The sequence below is a fragment of the Notolabrus celidotus genome, chromosome 14 (assembly GCF_009762535.1).
Source record: "Notolabrus celidotus isolate fNotCel1 chromosome 14, fNotCel1.pri, whole genome shotgun sequence".
In the NCBI taxonomy this organism is placed as follows: domain Eukaryota; kingdom Metazoa; phylum Chordata; class Actinopteri; order Labriformes; family Labridae; genus Notolabrus; species Notolabrus celidotus.
The window spans coordinates 23,566,741-23,589,099 of record NC_048285.1 but is presented as its reverse complement, the minus strand read 5'-3'; the positions used below and the strand labels follow the sequence as shown (position 1 = coordinate 23,589,099).

The window sequence follows — 22,359 nt, the reverse complement described above, 5'->3', positions numbered from 1 at the left end:
TCAATCAATATATCACAAGAAGTGATAATTTCTATGATTCTCACATGGAAGAATGTCTCATTATTCTTACATGCTATAGCATGACATTTGGTGCCATAAGTACTGATACCAGTGTTTCTTTATAGAGAGATATTTACATTTCTTCAGACTTCTTTAAATGAGAGAAAGTGGCCTCCAGGTTCTCGCTGTTTATTTGTTGTCTCCTGAATAAGAGTTAAAAAAAATACATTAAGAAAACACAATTTGTCACATTACCAAAGCAACAAAGGAACAAATGATTATTTAATCAAATACACACCACAGGATATTGCTCAAACAACTTTAACCAAAGGTTCCTAAACCTAACCCTAACCCAACCCTAACAATAAACCTAACCCTAACCCTTACCCTGAACCCCAAACCCTAACCATAACCCTAAAGTTCTTAACCCTGACCCAAAAGCAGTTATTCTAGTTGTATGTGTAGTTGTTTGAGAAATATACTGCACTGTGTATTTGATTAAATATCCCTTTGTTACTGCAATAATGTGACATATTGTGTTTTCTTTATGTATCTGTGTTTTACCCTTTTTCAGGAGACAACAAATTAACAGCCAGAACCTGGAGGTTACCTTCTCTCATTCAAAGAATTCTGAAAAACTTTAAAGATCTTATTGAAAAAACACTGATATCAGTACTTTTATACACTGGTTTCACAATACAGAAGCTAAATCTCTACACTTAAATCAAACTTATAGAAACTGTCAAAGTGAACCATAATTTGCACAGATATGAGTCCAGCTGTTCTTTGAGATTTGGCCTTGAGAAGAGAATGTTTGAAGACTACTTATAATACTACTTATAAGTTCTTACACATGATGTAGTGCTGTCACTTTACTTAAAGCACACAAAGTCATGCTATAGCATGTTGTAAGTATTAATGAGACATTCTTCCATTGGAGAATTACAGAAAGGATCACTTCTTATGATACATTGAGTTCTCTATGAACCTTTATAACTGGGTAAAGTTGTGGGAGTGATAATGTGTTATTATGAGACGTAGAATTCAACAGATGCTGTTGTTAGTTTTGCATTAAGGCAGGATGTATTATAAATCATACCTTCATGAGGCATTATGTTCACTGCTTACAACACTTCATAAATATTCCTTTAAGTTGTTATAAACGGTTCTAATCACTTATAAGAATTGTTATAAAGCCTATAAATGCATTTATAAGGCTTTATACATTTGCTTATGATGCATTATAAGTGGTTGGTTCATAGAAAATGTTACAGATTTTTCTTTTAGAAAAATGTATATATTTTTCTAATTATTTGTAATTGATTGCACATGCAAAAATAAACCCTTAACAATTTAACAATCATCCGACACAGTCTTTGTAAATTCATTATGCAATTCACTTTATTGCCAAGTTGATTTTGAGTATAGAAACAAACAAACATGACATAATTCACATTGGCTTTTTAAAAAATAAAAGCCTTATCAACAATGATTGTATCGAGACACCATCATTAAATGAAATTATTATAAAAACCCACAATTGAAATTTACACAAAATTAACTATAAAACATTTTGACATGCAATAAATACATTCATTTCATTAAAGCAAAAGTAAGATCAATATTGACAATGAAATGCAGAAAATACAGAAATACTGTTTGGCTTTATCCTTTTGCTTTTAGCTTTTTTATGGTATGAACTCTCGTTGAACCACGAAACGAAACACTAAATGTGTCATGTACACGTGCTGAAATAAGATCCTGTCTACTGCAGAAAACTCTCATTTTAATAATAAGTTTGTAATGTATGTTTTCTATTTGTTTTCATGTATCTGTAGTTACAGCTGACTGCGTGGCAGTTTGTGTTCCTGCTGAATCTCTTATCCTTGAACCACAACTGTTACAAAACATCACAGTCATCTTCATTTGGTCATGATCCAACACTTCTACACGTAACCTTTTCCCAAAACCTGTTTTGATGCCTTGTGTGAGTGTGTTTGTGTATGTCTGTGTGTGTGAGTAAGAACCCTGAGGCTCAGGTTTTAGTGTGTGTTGGAGGAAAAACAGTCAGTGGAATCCCCTTTTATTTTAATGATGTCTTTTTCTACAAGAAGCGACACTCCAAACGGAGCAGGGCAGCCTAATTAAATCTGACCTAATCTGGAGCAGCAGTCTGCCATGCAGCTGTGTGTGCGCGTGTGAGTATGTGTGTGAGCATGTGTGTGATTTACAATCAAATCTTCTCCCTGACCAACTTTAGCTCTTCTAAGCCCTGCTTTTTCTGCATTCAATCTCCAGAACACATTTTCACACTGTAAACTTAAGGATTCAAAGTCCACTCAGTCAGTCAGCCATGTTGGTGTTCAAGGTAAAGACAGAAACTGATCTGAGCCAAACAGATGGAGGACGACATAATCAACCATAACCTGCTTTTCCTTGTTTAACTACAAAGAGCCCGCTGTGGGTCATGTGCTGATTGGATGATAATTGTTCATCATGACTGAATGACATCTCTGAGGGCATGCTGACATGATGCTGACCTTTAAAATTGCAGCAATGACCTGCAGTAATGAACAATGAGAAGGCGAAAAAGAAAACTGCATTTCCTCAAACAGTCATTTCCTAACAGAGGGCATAGAGGTGTCAGGGAAAAAAGACATGATGAGACGCAAGAAAACAACCAGCTTTCCCCTGTTATTTACTCAAGATTACGACTATCAAACACAAGCCAATTTTCACTCAGTCTCCACTTCTTTCCCTCTCTCCTCGTCTCTATTTCTTCTTCTCTCCATCTCAGTGCATGACTTGGCCGGTGCAGCCGAGGCCCGGCTCAATTGTGCAATTTCATACGTGTTTACTTTACTGGCATCTTTCTGCGCATATTTTCGCCTGAACATTTCCCCTCACATTATTCTGCATTTCCTCTACAACGATGTGCCGTCTTTAATCTCCCTTTGTGAGCCGATTCCTGGCCTCGAGGATCAGAACACAATCACCATGTCCGATTTTTTTTTTTTTTTAATTTGGCCCATCTAAGGGTGTATTTTTTGCACATGCCACAACATTCATGTTGGAAATTGATCAGGGGCTTAAAGAAAAAGAAAGTAGCCTTTGCATAAACATTTAGACAACTGTCTTCTTCAGCATGAAAAACAGCTGGAAGTAAGTGGATCATGGGCAAGGAGGAGGAGGGAGGAGGTGGCGGGTGGAGCGGGTCAGCGGTTTGTGCAGAGTGTAAGGGGAGAGAGGGGACAAGAAGAGCTAAGGAGGGAGGATGTGAGAGGAGGTAATAAGGGCACAGAGCAAGCGCGGCCAAGGTTTGCACTGGAGGGAGGAAGAGGAGGAGGAAAGCGGAGGAAGCAAAGTGCCAGAGGGAAGGCAATTGTGGGACTTCTAGGGGATCATGAGAGTAATAAAAAATCACAATACGATGATTTTTCCAGAAAAGTGCAGTTCGGGGAAATAAATCTAAAGCAGCTGTTTGTAATAAAGACTAGAAAGTGTCAAATCTCTGCGTTGTACTTCGCCCTGCTGCACTGTGGGAAAGGCATTCAGACATAGAGATGGACAGGTGCACTATGCAGACACTAGGGAACACCTACACACACACATACGCATACACATTTCATACACATCATTGATGCTTTATTCTGAAGGCACATTGGATTTTTTTGACTAAAGAACATTCTTTTGGTATGCCGCCAAAGTAAAGCTCAGCTATAGATATTATTTGGCTCTAGCTTACATTGAAACATTTGTCCTCATAAAAGAAATATGCGTACTAGACAAAAGCGTCATGTCCACCCTGCTCTCTTATAAAAACCACATGGACAATGGCTTGCAGAATGAGGCGAAGTTGGTCAGAAGATTAGCTCAACAATGCAGCAAGTGGACATTAAAAGGCACAAACAGTTGCTCAATTTTTGTTCTGAGCACCAGTGAAGTCTGCTAAGTTCTTCAGTCTTTTTGGTACTCACGGTAAAATACAGTAAAAGTCAAACACACAGCAGATCAGTGTGATTCAGTCTCTCAGAGTTGCACAGGTGACCTCAGTCTGATGTTGCTGGTAGAATCTTTAAAGGCATACTTTGCATTTTTTAACATTACACCTAACCCCTTTTAAGGGTCTACATGAGGGCCGCTGGAGCTCATTCAGATCCCTTTTACAGCCTTATTATTAGTGTTATAAGAGTTACAGGCTTTGGATGGTTGCCATTACAACACTAAAGAGGAATGAAGTGGCCTTCGAATAACGTAAAATAAAAACATAAACCCACATCTTACAGTTGGTGGTTTGCTTTACTGCTCTAATTTATATTAGCATTGATTCATTTTCATTACATCAATTTACTTAACTCATAAATTGTTTTGAATCCTAATTTTATGACTTTCTAAACATCTTCATCAAACCACTTTGGTGGCAATGAGACTTTCCTGGGTTGGTGTCTCATATAAATTACATTAACGAAAGCAGATGGCATTAAAGCTCATGGGATGAGTGGCTACGCCAATAATTGAAACAAGACTCGAGTCATTTCACTAATTAAAACGACCGCAGAGAAAAGGGAAGACGGACAGTTTTTAAAGTATGATTGAAATCAGTTTGCAGTCCTTGCATATATTAATCCACTGTGCCCTTATTTTTTAAATAATACACACACTGAAAAAATATTATAATGAATTTCTCTGACCGAAAGAATGCCAAAAAAGTTTAATCCACAACATCCTGAAAGTGCAACAAAATGTCTGAACGGCTTCCTCACCGGGCAGCCCTTGAAAGCCCCACGATGTGGTATCGCAGTGATATTGAGCAGAGGTTTTATCCCCAAAGAGCAAAGAGGGGAAGGAAAAGAGAAGATACAGTCTGGTTGTTTTCTGAATGGAGAGTTTTAGAAGTTCGAAACACTCTTTCATACTGAGACAATGGCTAACGCACACCCTGCTGCGTTCTCCATTGCTCCTCTCCCTCCCCATTCTCTCGTCTCTGTATCTGCCTCGGAGCAGAAACACACAGCACATCCTGCCCGACACGACACACAAGCCAAAAGTTCACTTCCTGCTCCTCAGCTTGTCTCCTTCACACTAAAACTACTCCCAGGACATACATTAACAGCCCCTCATTCACTCTGATGGCACAGGGACACACAAACAGACAAGCAAACACTTCCCTTTCTATAGATACCGGACCCTCCACCTCTGTCTGTCTTTAACATTAATGCAATTAAGCACATCTCAAACAGTGCACATCCTACTGAAATGTCCAGGCATTATCTCGCTCTTCCCTCCTGCACAGATTTGGAGTGACAGTGGAAACACTTTGTGTTATTCCAACGCTTTTCATTTGAACTTGTGAATGAGAAGGACTGAAATTCCCACGACTCACGCCTGCCCACCCCTTCACTTTTAACACGTATACATGTTTTTCTTTCTTTCCTCTTTTAAGCTATATCCTACTTTTTCTCGAGAAGAAGCTGAACAAAACTGGAAGCATCACCCAAAACAAGCTGGTTTCCTGTGTGTTTGTGTGCGGCCTAAGTCTGACTCTGACACAAAGTTCAGTCACCTCTTCAAAAGAGGTCAAACAATATGAGGCTGCTTTTCATGCTCACCCTGCTTGTCTGTTTAGGGAAGCACTGAGAATACATCATGTCTTGAGGAGAAGTAAAGCTTTTCGGTACATGTGATTGAAACTGAAGATCGGTGCTATCATTCTTGTTGAAGTGTGGTTCAGGGATTCACAAACTGCCAGTCATGATGCTACTGAAATGACTTTGCCTGTAGTCAAAACAATTGGTCTAACCGATAGAAGCCTCTTTGAGGACACAATAGAAAATGTATACCCTATAGTAAAGTACAAAAAATGTTAATATCACATATTATCTCTCCAACATTAAACTGCAACAAGAAATGCTTAAACACAGAAATAACCACAGGTTTAACACAGGACGAATGCCCTGTAGATTAGAAAACAAAGAGTGTGTGTAAGTGTGTTTTGGCACTGTTTTTTAAAAGTTTAGTAAAGCTTAGCGTCCCCATGCTGGGTTCAGTCCTGAGGTAAGCACCAGTTTCACGTGCGCTGCTTTCATTTCAAATCAAAATCAAGAAAAGGAAGTGACAGAAGAACAACATGTCTGATATGACCATATGCTACAGAGAAGAAGCCCTTAAATTATTGTTACACTTCAAAAAAAACAATCCCTAAAGTCAGGCACATTGTCTGTAATTTTTTTAAGCCTTTAAGTTTCACTACGTCTATCACAGTGTATTTATGGCTTTAGTCTTCACATTCACCCACTGAGGTTGGCGTTGGCACTATAGTGGTCAGACATTTTTTAATCTGAATCAAGGACAAGTAAGAGTGGAAGAAAAGAAAAACAATGTTCTTTGGAAAAAACAGACAAAAATGTGCCGTCTACCCGCAACCTTTAAGTGCTCTTTTGTTTTCAAGCTGGAGAAACTGCTGGTCAGCAAACACAGAAATATTCTTTGATACCAGCAGAGGAGGAAAGGCAGGGGAGGGAGACATTTGCTGGGCTCGGACGTGGTGTTAATAAGTGGATCAGAGGGGTAAGATGGCAGGCATGAAATGGGACATGGTGCCGGCGAGCAGTGCGAATTGTCCTGGAGAAAGTGAGATTTCACAGGGATTACTGAGGCACAGCAGCTGGGGTGTGCTGTTCACCCGCCGGCTTCTGGGGAAGATCCACAAACCCCTTCTTGTGTTCCTATCACGGGCAGATTAGCAGCCGTGTGTGTGTGTGGAGAGAGAGGGGTGTCTATGTGTGTTACTTCAGCACTCAATTGGCCTGTCAACAGTAGCAGGGAGGTCCAACAGTGGAGATGCATCTGACTACTGCTGCAGCAACATTAATCATCAGGCTAATGTGAACTTAGTCATTCCTTCTGACAGTAAACGACAAATATTTTTGTCATTAATTCTGATCTGCCCCTTCGCCTCTCTGCTCGTCACATCAACTTTTGTTAATACTGAAAAAATTCAAAGGCAACACCCTCCCTTCGATCGAGCTACACTCATCATGAGCAGGGATCAGTGTGTCATCAGTTGGGTATGTGTGGTCATGTCCCAGTCCTGACATCACAGGGCTGTGCTCAATAACAACTGAAAGCTAGAAGAAGTTAGTTCAAACATTAAAGGAAGTTTTAGCTCAAGTTTTAGCTCAAGTTTAAGGCTCATTAAGCTACCATTACTTTCACAAGATGATTTTTTAACTGCGAAGGGAGAGGGTGATTTAAAAAGAATGTGGAAAAAATAAAGGAAAGGAGGTTTTACCGAAATGCTTGGATGATTGTGGAACACAGGGATGTGTTTTGGTGAAGCTGGAGAGGGAGATACATGAAATGTCCAGTACCCCAAAAACAAAGAAAAACAAAAAAACATCCTCCCATTTCTTTAAAGTCCAGAAGAGTTGGCTTATTCATTTGGTAAAAGTTCCGCTCAGGTCTGGACCGACAACCCTGAATCTTGTCCTTATGTGCTTTTTCTTTTTTTTGTACACAGGTTTAGGGTCAGATTGCAACGCTTCCTTGCAACAGTTTCTCTTTGGATTTCCCCAAAATACAAAAATAAATAAAACAATTTCATTTTGGCTTTGGATTTGTCACTTTGGCTCAATGGCTGTAATTCTTTAAATGTTTGTTTGCATACACTGTACATAAATACTGTACTTCTTTGAGTGAGTGTCCTTTGGTCACAAAAAAAGGCACAAAGCTCCTTTAGGAAGGAGGACTTAAAGATACATTAGATGCATTGAAGGCACTTACAGTCTACACATGTTGGTGTGCATAAGCAGACCAATTCTTTTTGGCCTGAGTCTGAGGTGCAGAGGAGATACTGAGTTGAGGTGAATGGCTTTTGAATACTGCAGAAAAAACTGTGTGCACACAGACCTATTTGGTGATTGCCATATAAACCAGTCATGCAGTCTTAGCTGGGGGAGTAGCGGTCAATGCTGCGGGAGTCAGAGAGGGCCTGTGGTGGAGGGGGGAGTGGTTGTCCCAGGATATCCATCTTGTCATGGGTGAGGCCCAGGTGCTCCGCGGCCAGTTTGGACAGCGGGTAGAGGCTCTCTATCACCTTTGAATCCACTAGTTGCTGCTGTGCTTGGATGAGAAGCTCATTCGCCTTCTCCTGCTTGAGCCCCAGATGCTCGGCTGCGTATTTACTCAGAGGATAGATGCCCTCTGCAAAGTCCAGCTTCAGTTTTCCATCCGGGGTCAATCCCCCTGAGCTGCCTCCGCTGCTGTGCATCTTCATGTGGCTGATGAGGTTGCGCTGCTGAGCGAATTTCCCACCACACACCTGACATTCATACGGCTTCTCCCCCGAGTGGATACGCATGTGCTCTGTGAGGCGATACTGCCGAGTGAAGCGCATGCCACAGGAGTCACAGGCGAAAGGTTTGAGGCCCAGGTGGCTCCGCATGTGGCGCGTCATGGTGCCACGCTGCGTGAACTTCTTGCCGCAGATGCTGCAGGGGTAAGGCCGGGTCAGCCAGTGGGTCTTCTCATGCTGGCGCAGAGTTGCAGGGTCCTTGTAGGATTTCTCACAGGAGGAGCAGCGGTAGGGTCGCATCATCTCCACGATCCCTCCTGAACTCAGACTCTGGCTGGATTTAGACTCGAGGTGGGACAGACTGTTGCTGCTGTTCAGGCCCCCGTAACCATTCGTATTGCTGCTCATGTTTTTGTTGCTGCTGTTATTGCTGTTCCCCATTTCCCCGATCGAATTGCCGTACAGCTCCTCCTCTGTGTGTGTCTCCACGTGTGCATTGAGCTGCTCTGAGCTCGGGAAACCTTTGTCACAGGGGATGCAGACATACAGATTGTCCCCAAAGCTCTCAGGCTCGTAGGGCATGTGGAACCTCCCCATCCCTCCGGGAGGCGAAGGTCGGCCTTCACTGCTGCCCGTCTCCTCTGTGCCTGATCCGCTCTTGTCGTCCCCTCCTTCACTGTCCTCCCCAGGCTTGTGGTGGTTATGATGCTGGTCTCCATTTTCACCCCCTTCCTCTTCATCATCATCCTCATCATCATCCTCAGCTGTGTATGGTTCAGGTTTCACCCAGCGATAGATGTTACTCATGTCCCTGCCTGACTCTGCACCTTCTGTGGGGTTCTCAGGGCTGGGGGGGCACAGGTAGCGATCTGTGCCCTGGGAGCTGGAGCGGTGCAGGTGGGGGAGGTGTGGGGCAAGAGGCTGGTTGAGATGGGGGAAAGGCGGTGGAGTTGAGGAGCTAGCCTGGTCCATGGACTCTGACTTCTCAGAAGGGAATGCCCTCCCATTGGCCCCCTGCATGGGACTGGTGCGTTCGCTCAGAGTCCCGTCTCGCTCCTCGTCGTTGTGGGTGTTTGCCAGATGCGAGGGTGTGTGCTGGGAGTGGGAGTTGGGGCTTTTCTTGGACAGATCAAGGCCATAGCTGGGGGAACAGTTTCTCTCTGGGTGGGCTGAACGACCATGCTGGGGGGGCAGAGTTGGCTGCAGAGACGGGAACACCTGAGAGCCCTGGTTGGAGGTGGGGGCGTACAGCTCCCCAGCGTGGATGGCTAGTCGATGGGGAATCAGGTCCTCTATTGGTGGTGCTCGGGCTGCATGGCAGGACTGAATGACAGGAGTAGAAACCCTATACCTGCCCCCACCCCTAAACCCAAACCAGCAGGCCCCATCTTTGGGTAAGGCAGAAATGCAGGACTTGGGCGTGGAGGGTATTTGCCATTTCTTTTCAGTTTCTTTTTACACAAAGCCACTAAGTCAAGCAGCTGCAGGTAGCTGGCTGCAGCCAAAACAGCCCCTAGATTAGGTTCATTGGGGGAGGTGGGATCTCCGTCGCTAAGGCGGCCTGTGTAGATGTAGTCCAGAATCACCCTGAAGACCCCTGGACTCACCATCTCGTGGTCAAGGTTGATGAGATTGTCGTGGACCACCAAAGATTTCAAGTAGAGGCTGCTTGCAGCCAAAATGTTCTTATGAGCTCTGAAGAGGGCGTTCTGCACCACGATGATGACATCACACAGGAAGCCCTTGGTGCGCTGGCTGTTGAGCTGCAGGAGGAGATCCCTAGCATGACTTGGAACATCCATGGCATCCAGCATCGTCTTCAGTCCGCCACCTGTAACAACAGACATCTGTAAAATGTCACGCAATAGATGGAATTTCAATGCACAGTAACACGATTGATTTGTACCTCTGTGGACCACAATAAAGATTATTTATGAATCTTAAAAAGTTTGATTTATGCATCAGAGCATGATAAAAATGCGTCTGAAAATTTGATTGCCAAAAAATTTCAGTAAAAAAAAAAGTGGATGAAAAATGCCCAAAACACTGCGTTGGCACGGGGAGGCCTGGATGAGGATTAAAAAAAACGTTTTCAATCTTTTTTTTTACACTATAAAACTTTACTTAATTGCATTCAAATGTTAATATTTATGAAGTTTATTATTAAAAAATTTTTCAATTTCTGTTAATTACATTGTAATTCAAGCTTCACATATCTTCAGTATCAGTTTAATTCACACTTGATTGAACATGTTCTGGTTGCAGAACTTATGCATGGGAAATGCACTCAAAGGCCTTGCAGTAAGGAGAACTTTTGCGAAAGGTTAACACTTGCAATGGTTTTCTCATTATCAGAAATCTACACGTTCACTTCCTCTGCAGCGCACAACAGAGAGAAAGAAGAAAATTCAAAGAATTTAAAAAACCCGCTGATATAAATTTGTAGCTGCTGGCTCACTGATAAAAGTATTCCAGGGGTAGTGTGCAGACTTTCAAACAAAGCAAAAGATGAATGTTTGACCCGTGTGATGAACAGCAGGTATAAACCAGCGGGGGAAGGACACATCCAAAAAAAGATAGCTCTGTCTGCTCCTCTTTCTGCCCTGTCATATAAGGAACAGAGAGCGCAGTGGATGTAAATCAGCACACACAGAAACATATACACACACGCTCACACATTCACACACACACACTCAAATATCAACACTAATTGTTCCATCAAGCCTAAAATAAACTATTTCAGCTGCATGCATGGAACATCACGTATTGTTCACGCGGTGGCATCTGAGGATAGTTTACTTACGAGATTAAACGTCTCAAAGTGTCCCCGAGGGCTGAGTCGCACTGATGGGAAACAAGCAACTAAATAAATATCATGTCATCCGTGTGATCATGGTCTTCCTGACACCAGCTCATTCACTTCTTGTTTATTTCATTCAGTGTTCACGCTTGGCACAAAAAAGGGAAGTGTGAATCTATATTTTAAAATAACTTGACTAATGTTTAACTCAGGAATTCTCGGCAAATCATGAGGCTATTTGTGTCTCCTACAAGAGACTGCTGCTAAACAGTGTAGTCATAAAACTAAAGGTCACTCTCAGTGCAGCTTTAGCGGTTTATTTTTCAGAATGGATATTCAGCATTAGGCTGAAATTTTACATCATAAGGGAAAGTCATCACCGGAGAGGTGGAAAATGTACAGTCAGAAAAGATTTGAGAGTCAGCGAGTGATCATTTGAAGAACTGTCATCAATATGCAAAAAAACCCAAAACTTTTTAATACAATCAGTACCTTAGGAAGAAAGGATTTTAAATCGTATTCACATAGATGCTGTCTTAATACATGCATGTATTATTTGTATGCTATTTATGACTCAATCTGTTCAAAAGGTATCGACAGAAAGTGAAAACCTCTGAAAATAAGGCCTGTAGAGCAGGTTTCTGTCGGTAAACGCTCCATCAAGTCCCGAGTTGTCATCTAAACTGTTTCCACTTCTGGTTTCTGTCTGGTTTTGATTACCCAACGCTCATATTTTACGATAAATTTTCAACGTCGGTCACATCAAACTTGCCTAGATACAAGGGGTTATATGGGGAATAGACCAAGTACTTTCCACAACTTGCTCAGATTTTTTAGAGCCTCTGCTTGCATGAGCGGGTGTTCATAGCTCACTGTTACGGTGCAGTGCATGGTGACAAGTTCTGTTCCCACACACACACTATCAGTGCACACTCCCCGTCTGTAAGCAGTCTACAGCGCTGTGTTATGTGACACAGGTCAATTGCGTTAAACCACATGACAGAAATCCGGCCTTTGTAGCCTAAAGCAGAAGAGATGTCTTAAAGACATTTAAAGATTTAAAAGTTAAAATAGTTTTTTTTTCTCATTTCAAAAATATTTTGTAATACAAGAAAAAATACAAATGCAGAAAACCACATTTTTGTACACTTTGCAGTGTGCTCTGCATACGGCAAAAGTATTCTTGTCTTGTGGTGACAACAGTCAAAGTGGCGGTGGGGCTGCCATCAACACAGTGATGATCTCGTTTCACTCACTGTCTGTAAAAGTGTACAGAGAAGCTGCAGTACAACCCAAAATATCTGCGCTGACTGTTTGATGTAGCCTAGTGACAAAAAGTGAAAGGCCACAGTAAAACATGTTCTATAAAAGTCTTGATCTGGACGGTGTGTGTGTGTGAGCTCACAACATCCTGTTAGGAAGCCATCTTCGATTGCAAAGGTATTTAGTCAGAAAACACAGTCTGCTACATATCACGTTACTGTAAACACATTTAAAGCTTGAACCACACTTTGTTTTGTTGTTTTGTCATCTCAAACAAGCTATTTGTACAAGCTTATTTCAGCTTGTACACAGTACAGTACTGCTTCTTTAGAGAAGGTTAATAGTTCCTCTGTAATGCACGCTTGTTTTGATCTAATAGCTTCCTTATTAATGACCTGTCAGCATGCAGAGGACATTTAGATCTTACTGGTGTAATTAAGAGCAGCTGCATCCAGTTATTTGCATTGCATTGATTTTCAGAGTCCCTGTGTTTTGTCTGTTTTGTCACTTTTGAGGTTTGGGGGTAACGCGCAAGACTAAACTTCCTACCTCTGCATGCAGCCTCAGTCACATAAACACTGCACACATCTGCTTAAAACGTTGTGTTGACTCTCTATTTTCCTTCCTTTTAATTTGCTGCCCATTCCCATGTCACTTTGATTATTTTAGAAAATACTTTACTATGTTAAACATATGTTAAATGATCAAATTATGAAGAAACACTCAAATATGAGTGTATATTTGCACGATTTTCTTACATGTTTTGTACTGAAATAATTAATTTTGGTCTCTTTTTTTGTCACACAAGAGGCAAATACAAGCTGAATAAGCTTCACATGCACTACATAAAGAACTGAGTTTCACACTAATGTTGGGAAAAAATTGCATCTTGCAATGCAGATCAAGCAAAGCATTCATGAGAAGTGAAAAGTTGAGTTTTAGTCAGCAAACATCATGGGGAGTCAGAGTCAGTTTCCTGTTAGATTGCTGTTATTGCGCATCTGAAAATAATCACACCAGTAGAGAAATAGTGTTAGAGTGACACTGCTTCTCAATGTGGAACAGATCTAAACGCCAGATTGAGTATAACAAAATTATTATGATCTTTTTATATTCAACTCTTTTATTTATCTGAGTATTTTAAGTTAAGTCAATATTAGCAATTATTTACCAGCCTGCAGGTTTTACAGTCATTTGTGATCTCAACTTAAATCATGTTATTAAAGTCATTTTTAATTTATTCTTCTACTTTTTAAAGATATTTTATGAATTATTTTGTATGGAAGTTAATAAAATGAACTACATATTAAGTTTATTTGCACATTTCAGGGCTACATTCACCAGTAATCTGGGGTTCCCACTTCTTATGTTATTCTGTAACATCTGGTAACTTTAAGTCGTGTTTTGAATGCAAAGAAGTCCCTTCGTCCGCTCACTTCGTGTGACACCGTCCTTTCAGTCTGACTCTAATCTAGTTTCTCTCTGCAGCTCTTCACAGTAAACTGGATCACGAGTGGACGCATCCCTATGAGCTGCAGCGGTTCATTTTTTAAAGCCCTCATCTCCACCGAGAGAGAGAAAAAGCCCCAACTCATTCCAGGAACATAACATTTTCAGCTCATTGTACATGAAGTTGTAAGAAACAGCTGTCTCTTCCTCTGACCTTTCAGCACTTAAGAGCATCTTCTTCTACAGGCGGATTTTGTAAAGTCGGCTTCACGAGAACGAGCATGCATTACAAACATCATAAAACAGTCTAACTTTTCTCTGCTGTGCTCATCTGATGTATCTGTGCTAACATTAAAACACAAATTGAAAGGCCTGTTCTATATTGCCCTAACGGAACATTAATGATTTGCTGCTTCCTTTTGAATTTATTACAGGATCATGAAGAAGCTCAAGTTCCCTTTTAACAGAGGTTCACGTTCCCTTTAACTTTTATGGGCAACATTAAATTTTCGCTTCCAGAAAAAAGCAAAAACATGATGGCTAGACGAAAAAGAGAGGCTACGTTTTCTTTTTATATAAAAACAGTCATTTTGCAGAGCGAGAGGTCGTTTTATTTTGTAGTCTAACCGGAAACTATTGGATCATTTTGCACAATATCCCCAAAATGTGCAACTGATACATTTAATGCATTTTACTCCTTGGTCTGTGTATGTTCAATAAAACATATGTATTTATTTATTTCATTTTCGGAAAAAAAAAAAAAAAAGTTGTCAGATCGGACTTTAATGAGTAATTATTTCACACGCATTCAATTTTTAATCTTTGTACCTGAACATGAAACAGGAAAACGCTGCTCAATAGACTTTAAAATACATTAAGGTATTATTCCAACGATTACATTAAAATGTTCCCTCTCAGTCAGCACGTTTCTAAGTTTTAAAAACATAAAACCCTAAATATCATCTCTGCCCTGTCTGCGCGCAACAGTCTCAGCTCTTACCTGCATGCCCGATGTCTTCTGCCATCCGATCTAAGTCTCCCTTAATGATCATCTCAGCAGCCTCCAGGAGTCATATCTGACGTTTCAGCTTTGAACTGCCAGCCTCCAAAAAACCATGCCAGTTTTCCGCGCGCGTCTGCCAGCTCTTTTTTATGATTATTAATTGATATGAATTTCTTGTCGCTCCTTAGGTCCGTCCTCCCACCCACTTTCCTCCCTCTTCCACTTTTTTTTCTGAGTGTCTCTCTGCCCCTCCTCTCCCCCTCTTTCTCATCCCCTCCTATAAAAAAATACGTGCTCAGACCAGCATCAGTTTCCTCCGATTTTTTTTTCTAGTAATTTCCTTAGCTATTTTTGAGTCGGAGCAATAACGCGCACCGGGATGATAATGGAGCCTCTATGCGCCTTAAGTGTTTTAGCGCCCCGTGTGATGTCAGTCTATAATAAAACTAAAAGGTAACATCGAGGGCAGGAACTTTAAGTGACCCCGACTTGAACTTCTCAACACATCGTCTTAAAGAGACAGGCAGCCATTATACCCTCGTATATGTTTCCTAATTATTATCAAACAGCCTGCTTGAACTAGAGAAGAGCAGAGGATTGTTTTCCTACGCACAATTGAAAGTTTTGTTTTTATCCAAAAACTTAGAGGGTTTACACTTCCTCCAAACACACTGCCATATTTGATTTTATTTCCTCCCTCAGGCTGTAATCAAATTTAATCATAATTCGTGTTTGCTTTTGTGAGAGGGTTTATGAAGTAATAGTTCTATAATTGTGCAGCTTTTAAATAATTTAAATCAATTACACAGTGAAATGAAGGTGTAACTCTTCTTGCAGACCTCCTCAGAGAACATATGTGGCTTAAATAATCATTCAGGCTTCACTTTAAGAAAAGATCAACTGAAGGCACTCTTGACAACTTTTAAAACTAAATTTAAAACTCTCCCTCGCCCTCTCTCTCTCTCAGGTGAGAGGTGAGACACCTGCTGTTACTTAAATAAACCTTCACCTAGACATGCAAATTAAAGGGGACACTTTTCATTTTCTGTCTGTAATGTCAGTCAAAAGATAAACTGACACTGTTGGATGTTTTGGTGCTTACATCATGTTTTAATTAATTAAAGAAAAACGTGTCTCCAAATTTCCATCTTTAGTCCTGGAGACAGAACTTAAAGCACAGTGTCATGCTGATTTGGCATGAAGACTGCTTCACTATACTCCCAGATTTACCTCCTAGGTGGTGTAGTTCTATTTTAATCCTACATTTTAAAATATGTTACTTAGAAGTTTTGATCTCCTGACTTTCTACACGTTTTGTAGACAGCAGGTTTATTTGTCACTTATAGCCTAAGGCCTGCATATTGTGCTAAAATAAGAAATCAATACGAAATCCAGTGACCTGTTTAAATGAGACAAGTATAAGTGTACATTAAAAACTAAAACTAAAAAGTCTATTATATATAACAGACTGTACTCCAGATGAGCTCGAGGCCGAACATGCCCACATGATCCAGATGCTGAAGCCCCGTCTGTGCTGAAAACTACATCAGGACCACAGACCCAAACAATTACCACATTGCGTCTATTAAAACCTGTAGAAACTTATATATATCCCACTATGTGCAGCTCAATATGACACACATCAGCACGGATGTCCTCCGCGCCTCTCTGCCGTATCACAGACTTACCTCGGACTCATGTCTGGTGCTCTAGCCGTCCGTCTGCTCTCCTCTTCGGCATTCCCTCATTCAGAGCTCCGCAGTTTCCTCCACTTTCCAGCTCTCTCCCCAAACGTCTCTTCCGCGTGTTTTTCCTGCCAGCACAATCCTGCTTTTCCTCTTCTATCCCCGTTTTCCCAAACACTGAATTTTCTCACGTGTTAACGAGACTATCTGACACTTCAGACTGTGTTGGGGTCCGGTCGGACCAAAACCTGCCGGCGGAGACTTTACGCGGACAGCGACACCCAATGGCGTACCCGGTCCCACTGGACTGACTGTCAAGGAGAACATGCTGAGCTGTGAGAGAGGGGGGGAAAGTGGGTGAAATGAGAGGAAAGCAATGACCTTTCTGTCTGAGCATCATTTAATTTACATATGGTAAACTGTGACCCAGATAATCTATATGCAATGTGCCCTATGTCAAATTCACCCTGTATTAATGCGGGAAATTAGGCTTATAAAACGTGTTTTTTTTTTTTACAGTTATATGTATCTTTTATTTATGTGTGAGGTAGTATTTAGATATTTGAATGATGTACAAATTCAGAACTTTCTAAAATACTTCAGGAAAGATCTTTTATGCACAACCAAAAGCAATACAGTGTACTTGTAGTGCTAAAAATGAGTTTAGATATGCTCATTTAAATCCTGCCAGTAATATGATGAGACATTATCTGTCATACATTTTAAAGGAAATACCTGACAGCTGTTCCTTTATGCTGTTATTGTCTGTAAAATAGGTTTATTTTAATAAGTTAATGTACCAAATGATAACTCAGTCTCTTCAAATGCATCTTATTCTGAAGGCTCATTATATAACCATAATAAAATCCAGATTTGAAATTAGATAAAAGGAGTGAAAGGCACAATATTTCCCACATAATTGTTGTCAATAACAAGAAGGAACATCAAATGTTGAAGAAATTAAGATTTATGTCGCTTTTTGTATAGACTGATAGTTTGATCCATTTAAAACAGCTGTCTTTAAATTAATAGCACTCTAACTGATCATATAAAAAGAAAGATGAGACTATATGAGATCATCTATGCATATTTTTCTGCATTATTTTGTATTATTAAGTATGAATGATTTTATCTAAGTGTTAAAAGTTGTTCAGAAAACATCCTGAAAGGAATGCTAAGTTTGTCTAATGTTGCTGAATGCCTTGAGTCTCTGTGTAGAAGCAGATTTTGATTCTTTGTGCTCACTGTGTTGAGGAGGAGTCATTAAAACATTAATGTTGACACACATTTAATCTCCTTTATTGAGATGACTTGTGTCTGAAAGGCCTGTCTGTTATTGTTCCCTCAAGTCTTTCCACAGCCGCCCTGAGGTGTTTGAAAGACCGCAGATTGAAATTGATGAAAGTCATTATTTTACCATCACAGCAGCCGTTAATGGACAGCCGCTGTGATGCAGTGCAACACTTACCAGGCTGAGGCCTATTTATGTTTTGCTGCTATCACAACAGCAGCTGACAATCTCATACAGCATGCAGGGTTCCTCTCTTCCTCTCTTCCTCTCCAAAAGGGTGCTGGTGTTTGATCGAGGTGATCCGAGACACTCCGTGAGCCTGGTGGTATTGTCTGCAGCTTCCATGTTCCCTCGATGAACTGTTGATAACCTCGCCGACTGAGGCTGCAGACCTGTGCAGGAGAATAGATGTGCTGAATGAAGGATGTGACACTGTGTTTCAATTCATGGTCTCAAATAGATTTTCCACCTGAGGAAACAGGTTTGTTCTACATAGATAAATGTCTTTATCTTAACATGTTCTCACCTTGAAATAAACACTACTTACAAATGCTTCATTTAAATTCATTATAAGTTCCATCTATCTACTGGTATCTACCCATCCATCATTATCTACTCACCTACCAGTATCAATCCATCTATCAGTATCTAGTATCTAACCTTCAACTGGCATCTATCCACCCATACATCAGTCCGTCGATTCACCCATATCTGTTTACTGTGATTCAACGGTATCTATCTTTCGGATCGCTATCTATCTGTATCTATCTTTCCAGATCTGTATCTATCTTTCCATCTGTCTGGTATCCATCCATTCATCCATCTATCTATCTATCCATCTATCTATCTATCATACATGCATCCTCTTATGCTTTATCAATGCTAGTTTTTAATAATGGTGTACAACAAGTATTTTTTCTAAGATAAGCAGTGCTACTAAAATTACAGAAATATATAACTACATAGGTGCATTCAAGATACTTCATGGATTTGAATAATGCAGGATTCTGAGAGTGATAGCCAACAACTTAAAAACAACAACAAAAAACAAATCAGTTGAAATGCGTGTGTTTTTCTGCAGGATCGTCCCAAACCTTGCACCGACTATAGCGTTTTGAGAAACATAGCTCAGGTCAGAGTTACTTTGCTCAGAGTTTGATAAAGTCCTATCATATTTTCCCTCGGTCCCACAGGTTACAGTCAGGAATGATAGCTGATTTTATCTGGAAAGGACCTGAAGTATTTGGACATGATGCATAAAAGAAAAAAACAGCAGACAGCTGGAGGAAAAGAGGCAGAAACAAGTTTTGAACGTTGGTTGTTAAGATTGGCCCGTAAGCTGTTTTTGAGAGAAGGAAAGAGTTAAAAAAAAAAAGACTGATACAACAGAAACTAATGTTGGTTAATTTTTGTTTTCTTACATGTCTCACGGTACAGCTGTTGTCTTCCCAGACAGACTTTATCTCTTTAATCAATCAGCCCCCAGAGGCCTGTGCTGGACATTCAACTTCAGCCTGTCAAAACACAATTAAACATACCGTAATCTGCAGCGCTGCAAACGTGAAACGCTGAACTCTTAATGAACTGAAAAAGCCTTCAAATTGCTGCTTGTAAGCAATGATTCAATTAAAGCTGAGAGAGCCGAGCCACAAACACAGTCCAGAAAGCCCATCCCAGAGAAAGTTCATGTCTATTTCCCCCAGAAGACCCACACTCAGTAAGGAAACAGAGCTGGAGATAAGGCAGGCTGGACAGCCAGATCCCTTAGCAGTCTGCTGTCACTCTCTAAATCACACACCTTTCTCACCGTTTCTCCAAATGCAGGTTTTACATGTGACATATATCTTGCAGAAGCATTGCTGGCTGGACGTGGAAACACAATGAGGAGGTGAACTTTCTGAATGACTGCAGCCAACTTTTCAGACATCTGTGAGCGGATATGTAGCAGGGTCACGAAGTCTCCGAGGCCCGAAGCACCTCGTTTCAATTAAAGTTCCGAGTGAAAATTTTTGCAATCACCTTATTATTGCTCCATCTCTGCCTGCCAGGAGAGGAAAAGAGCAACACTGGACAATAGACAGGACAGTCTTAACACCTTGAAATCGACCATCTGAGTGCAATGCCTCACACTTCTCTCAACTACTCACAAAAGACCTTTTGCTCTCTTTTATTTCTCTCATTCCCATCAATCATCCCTCTCTACTTTCTTTCTTTCTTTCTTTCTCTCCAGTGGACATGGCCACACATATCTCCAGATGCTTGCTGTGACCACTCCACCATACCGGACACGCCCCCCTCCAGCTTCAGATTCCCTTCACCACCAGAAATTGAACGCTAGGCTCAACATTTACACACAGGCTCTCTCTTAATTCATCCTAATGAGCAGTTCTGCGACAGCTTTAGAGCATAGGCGTGCAAGGCATGTCATTAGAGCGAGCAGAGCTGTTGTGAGCGTTGGGTCGCTATTCTAGTTCGCTCCTCTGCCTGTGATGGAAGATTATGGTGCCATCAGAAGGACTTGATTTACAGTCCGCCTACTTCATTTCTAAATTCATTTTTATGAAATGTAGTGTATGCAAATGGTGTCTGGTTTTGAGAATGTTCATGCTCTATCATTTTCCCATGAACGTTTTTCCCTTTTCAGCCTTAATCAGCAATCAGGTACCTGAATTTTTACCAATAGAAAACTGAGGAAAACACATTAATATTCTGCAAAACAAGAAAATGAACTGGCTGACTCTTTCCTTTTTGGAGTAAAATACTTTTTTGCTTAGAGTTGGATAAAAAATTTTTATTTCTCTGTCAACTTTACAGTAAATATGACAATACAGCTAGCAGCTAATAAGCTTATATTAGCATACACACTGGCAGCAGGAGGATAAGTTGCAGTGGCTTTGTCCAGAGCTCAAAATATACACTTACCAACTCTCCTAAAGCTCATTAATTAAAATTGTGTTTCTTTTTACTCAGTCAGTTTTAGCTGTTGCTCTGGTATCAGGCTGTTTCTCTCTGCTTTTAGCCTTTATGCTAATTTAAGATAATCAGCTACTGGCCCAGGCTTCATATTTAGCTTACAGAAATGAAAGCTTTTGTGGTCTTGTAATCAAAGTCGAACATTATATGTAAAAAGCCACAGATTTCAATGTGGAGTGTTTTAAAACAGCGGGATAAGGACTTGTTGAGGGGTTTGAAGATACTATATAGGCAATAGTAAGCTACAGGAATACAAGAGGCTGACAAAGCGTTTCTACTGGGTCCAATCACAGGCTTTTCTTAAACAGTAATTCATAGTGCTTAGGAAAAAAATGGTAACAATGCCATTTTTTTTTTTTTTTACTCTGGTGCATTGTGTGATCTGGAGGAAGATACTTAACAGATCTAGCAATGTGGCTGTGTTGTATCAACTGCTGGTCTACAAGAAAATTTTAATTTGTTTTTAAGAAAGTGAAATCACTCTACTAGCATATTATCCTCTTTTTCATTTCATTTAACAAACTGGAGTTGTGTTTTAGCCACTTGATTATGCTTTTCTTTTAGTCCTGTTTTTGGTCTCCACTATCATTGAGTAAACTTCTGTTTCATTTTGCAGCTTAATGCTTTGCTGTGTTTAGAAGCTAGTCCTCAATATTGTCTGTCTACTGTTTAATTCTTACTCTTTTTTCAAACTAAGATAAATAAAAAATAAATAAATAAACAGCTTGCTGAGCGAGAATGGGGCGGGACATCCAAAACAACAGGCTGAAAGATGCTAAAATGTTTTGGAAAAGCAGAGAAACAACAGTGATTATTCTCTATGAGTATATTCCTGTTGAGAGCTGTTGCACTCACACATAGACATGTGTTCACAATGAATATAAATACGTGTTTTACATTTTTGGCAACGGTTACAGCTGAAAAATCTGAGATGACAGAAAACTAAACAACAAAATCAGTGTTTACCTTGCAGCACATTGAAAAAATATTTAATCGGAGAAGGTAGAGGTCAGTCCTAATAAACCAGTATGGCTGTGTTTGCTTAGTGTTTCAAACTCTTGCCCAACAGTGTGTGTATTCTAGTGTAAATGAGTGTATCTCTGAATGTGTGTTTGTGTGAAGGCCAGCCCAGTGGCCGTCTGTGCAGCACATGGCTGTCCGATACATGGTCTCTGCTCCCTGGTCTCTCCTCATTAGCCTCACACAGTGCAGCCATTCCCCGCTCTCACCTTCTCCTCCCCCTTCTCTCCCACTCTCTACCTTCCACTTGCAGTCTCACACAAGGGGAAGAGCAAACCTTTTGTTTTCTGTGTCCGACCTGCGTTCCAGCCCTCCTCCTCCTCCTCCTCCTCCTCCTCCTCCTCCTCCTCCTCTTCTTCACTGACTAAATCTCTTTTCCGGCTTGATACTGCTGAAAACCATATGGTGTGTGACATCATCAGGGCAGGAAGCAGTCGAGAGGGGAATGGTAGAGAGCTGGGGAGAGATTGGCTTGCCAGGTTTCTGTGCAGTGATGTCAGCAGAAAAGCACTCTGGGAGGCCCTTTGGGGGGTGAAAGTAGAGCAGGTTGGATATAGTATCTTTTTGGGGGGGGGTTTCACT

At 40.8% G+C, this 22,359-nt stretch overlaps 1 protein-coding gene and 1 long non-coding RNA gene across 3 annotated transcripts in view; one reads left to right on the top strand and one right to left on the bottom strand.

Annotated features, from left to right (window-relative positions):
* The window catches only part of LOC117825475, a 90,206-nt gene extending 71,890 nt beyond the window's left edge, over window positions 1–18,316 (top strand). For both annotated transcript variants that reach the window (XR_004633851.1, XR_004633849.1), the window contains one exon: window positions 18,061–18,316. This is a non-coding gene — a long non-coding RNA (uncharacterized LOC117825475). The remainder of the gene's footprint in view (window positions 1–18,060) is intronic.
* Window positions 1,384–14,927, bottom strand: hic1 (hypermethylated in cancer 1). The gene is given in 3 exon segments (XM_034701342.1): window positions 1,384–9,654; window positions 9,657–10,124; window positions 14,806–14,927. Coding segments are annotated over 3 exon segments (2,229 nt in total). The 5' UTR covers window positions 14,858–14,927; the 3' UTR covers window positions 1,384–7,945.
* Window positions 18,317–22,359: the final 4,043 nt, after the last annotated feature.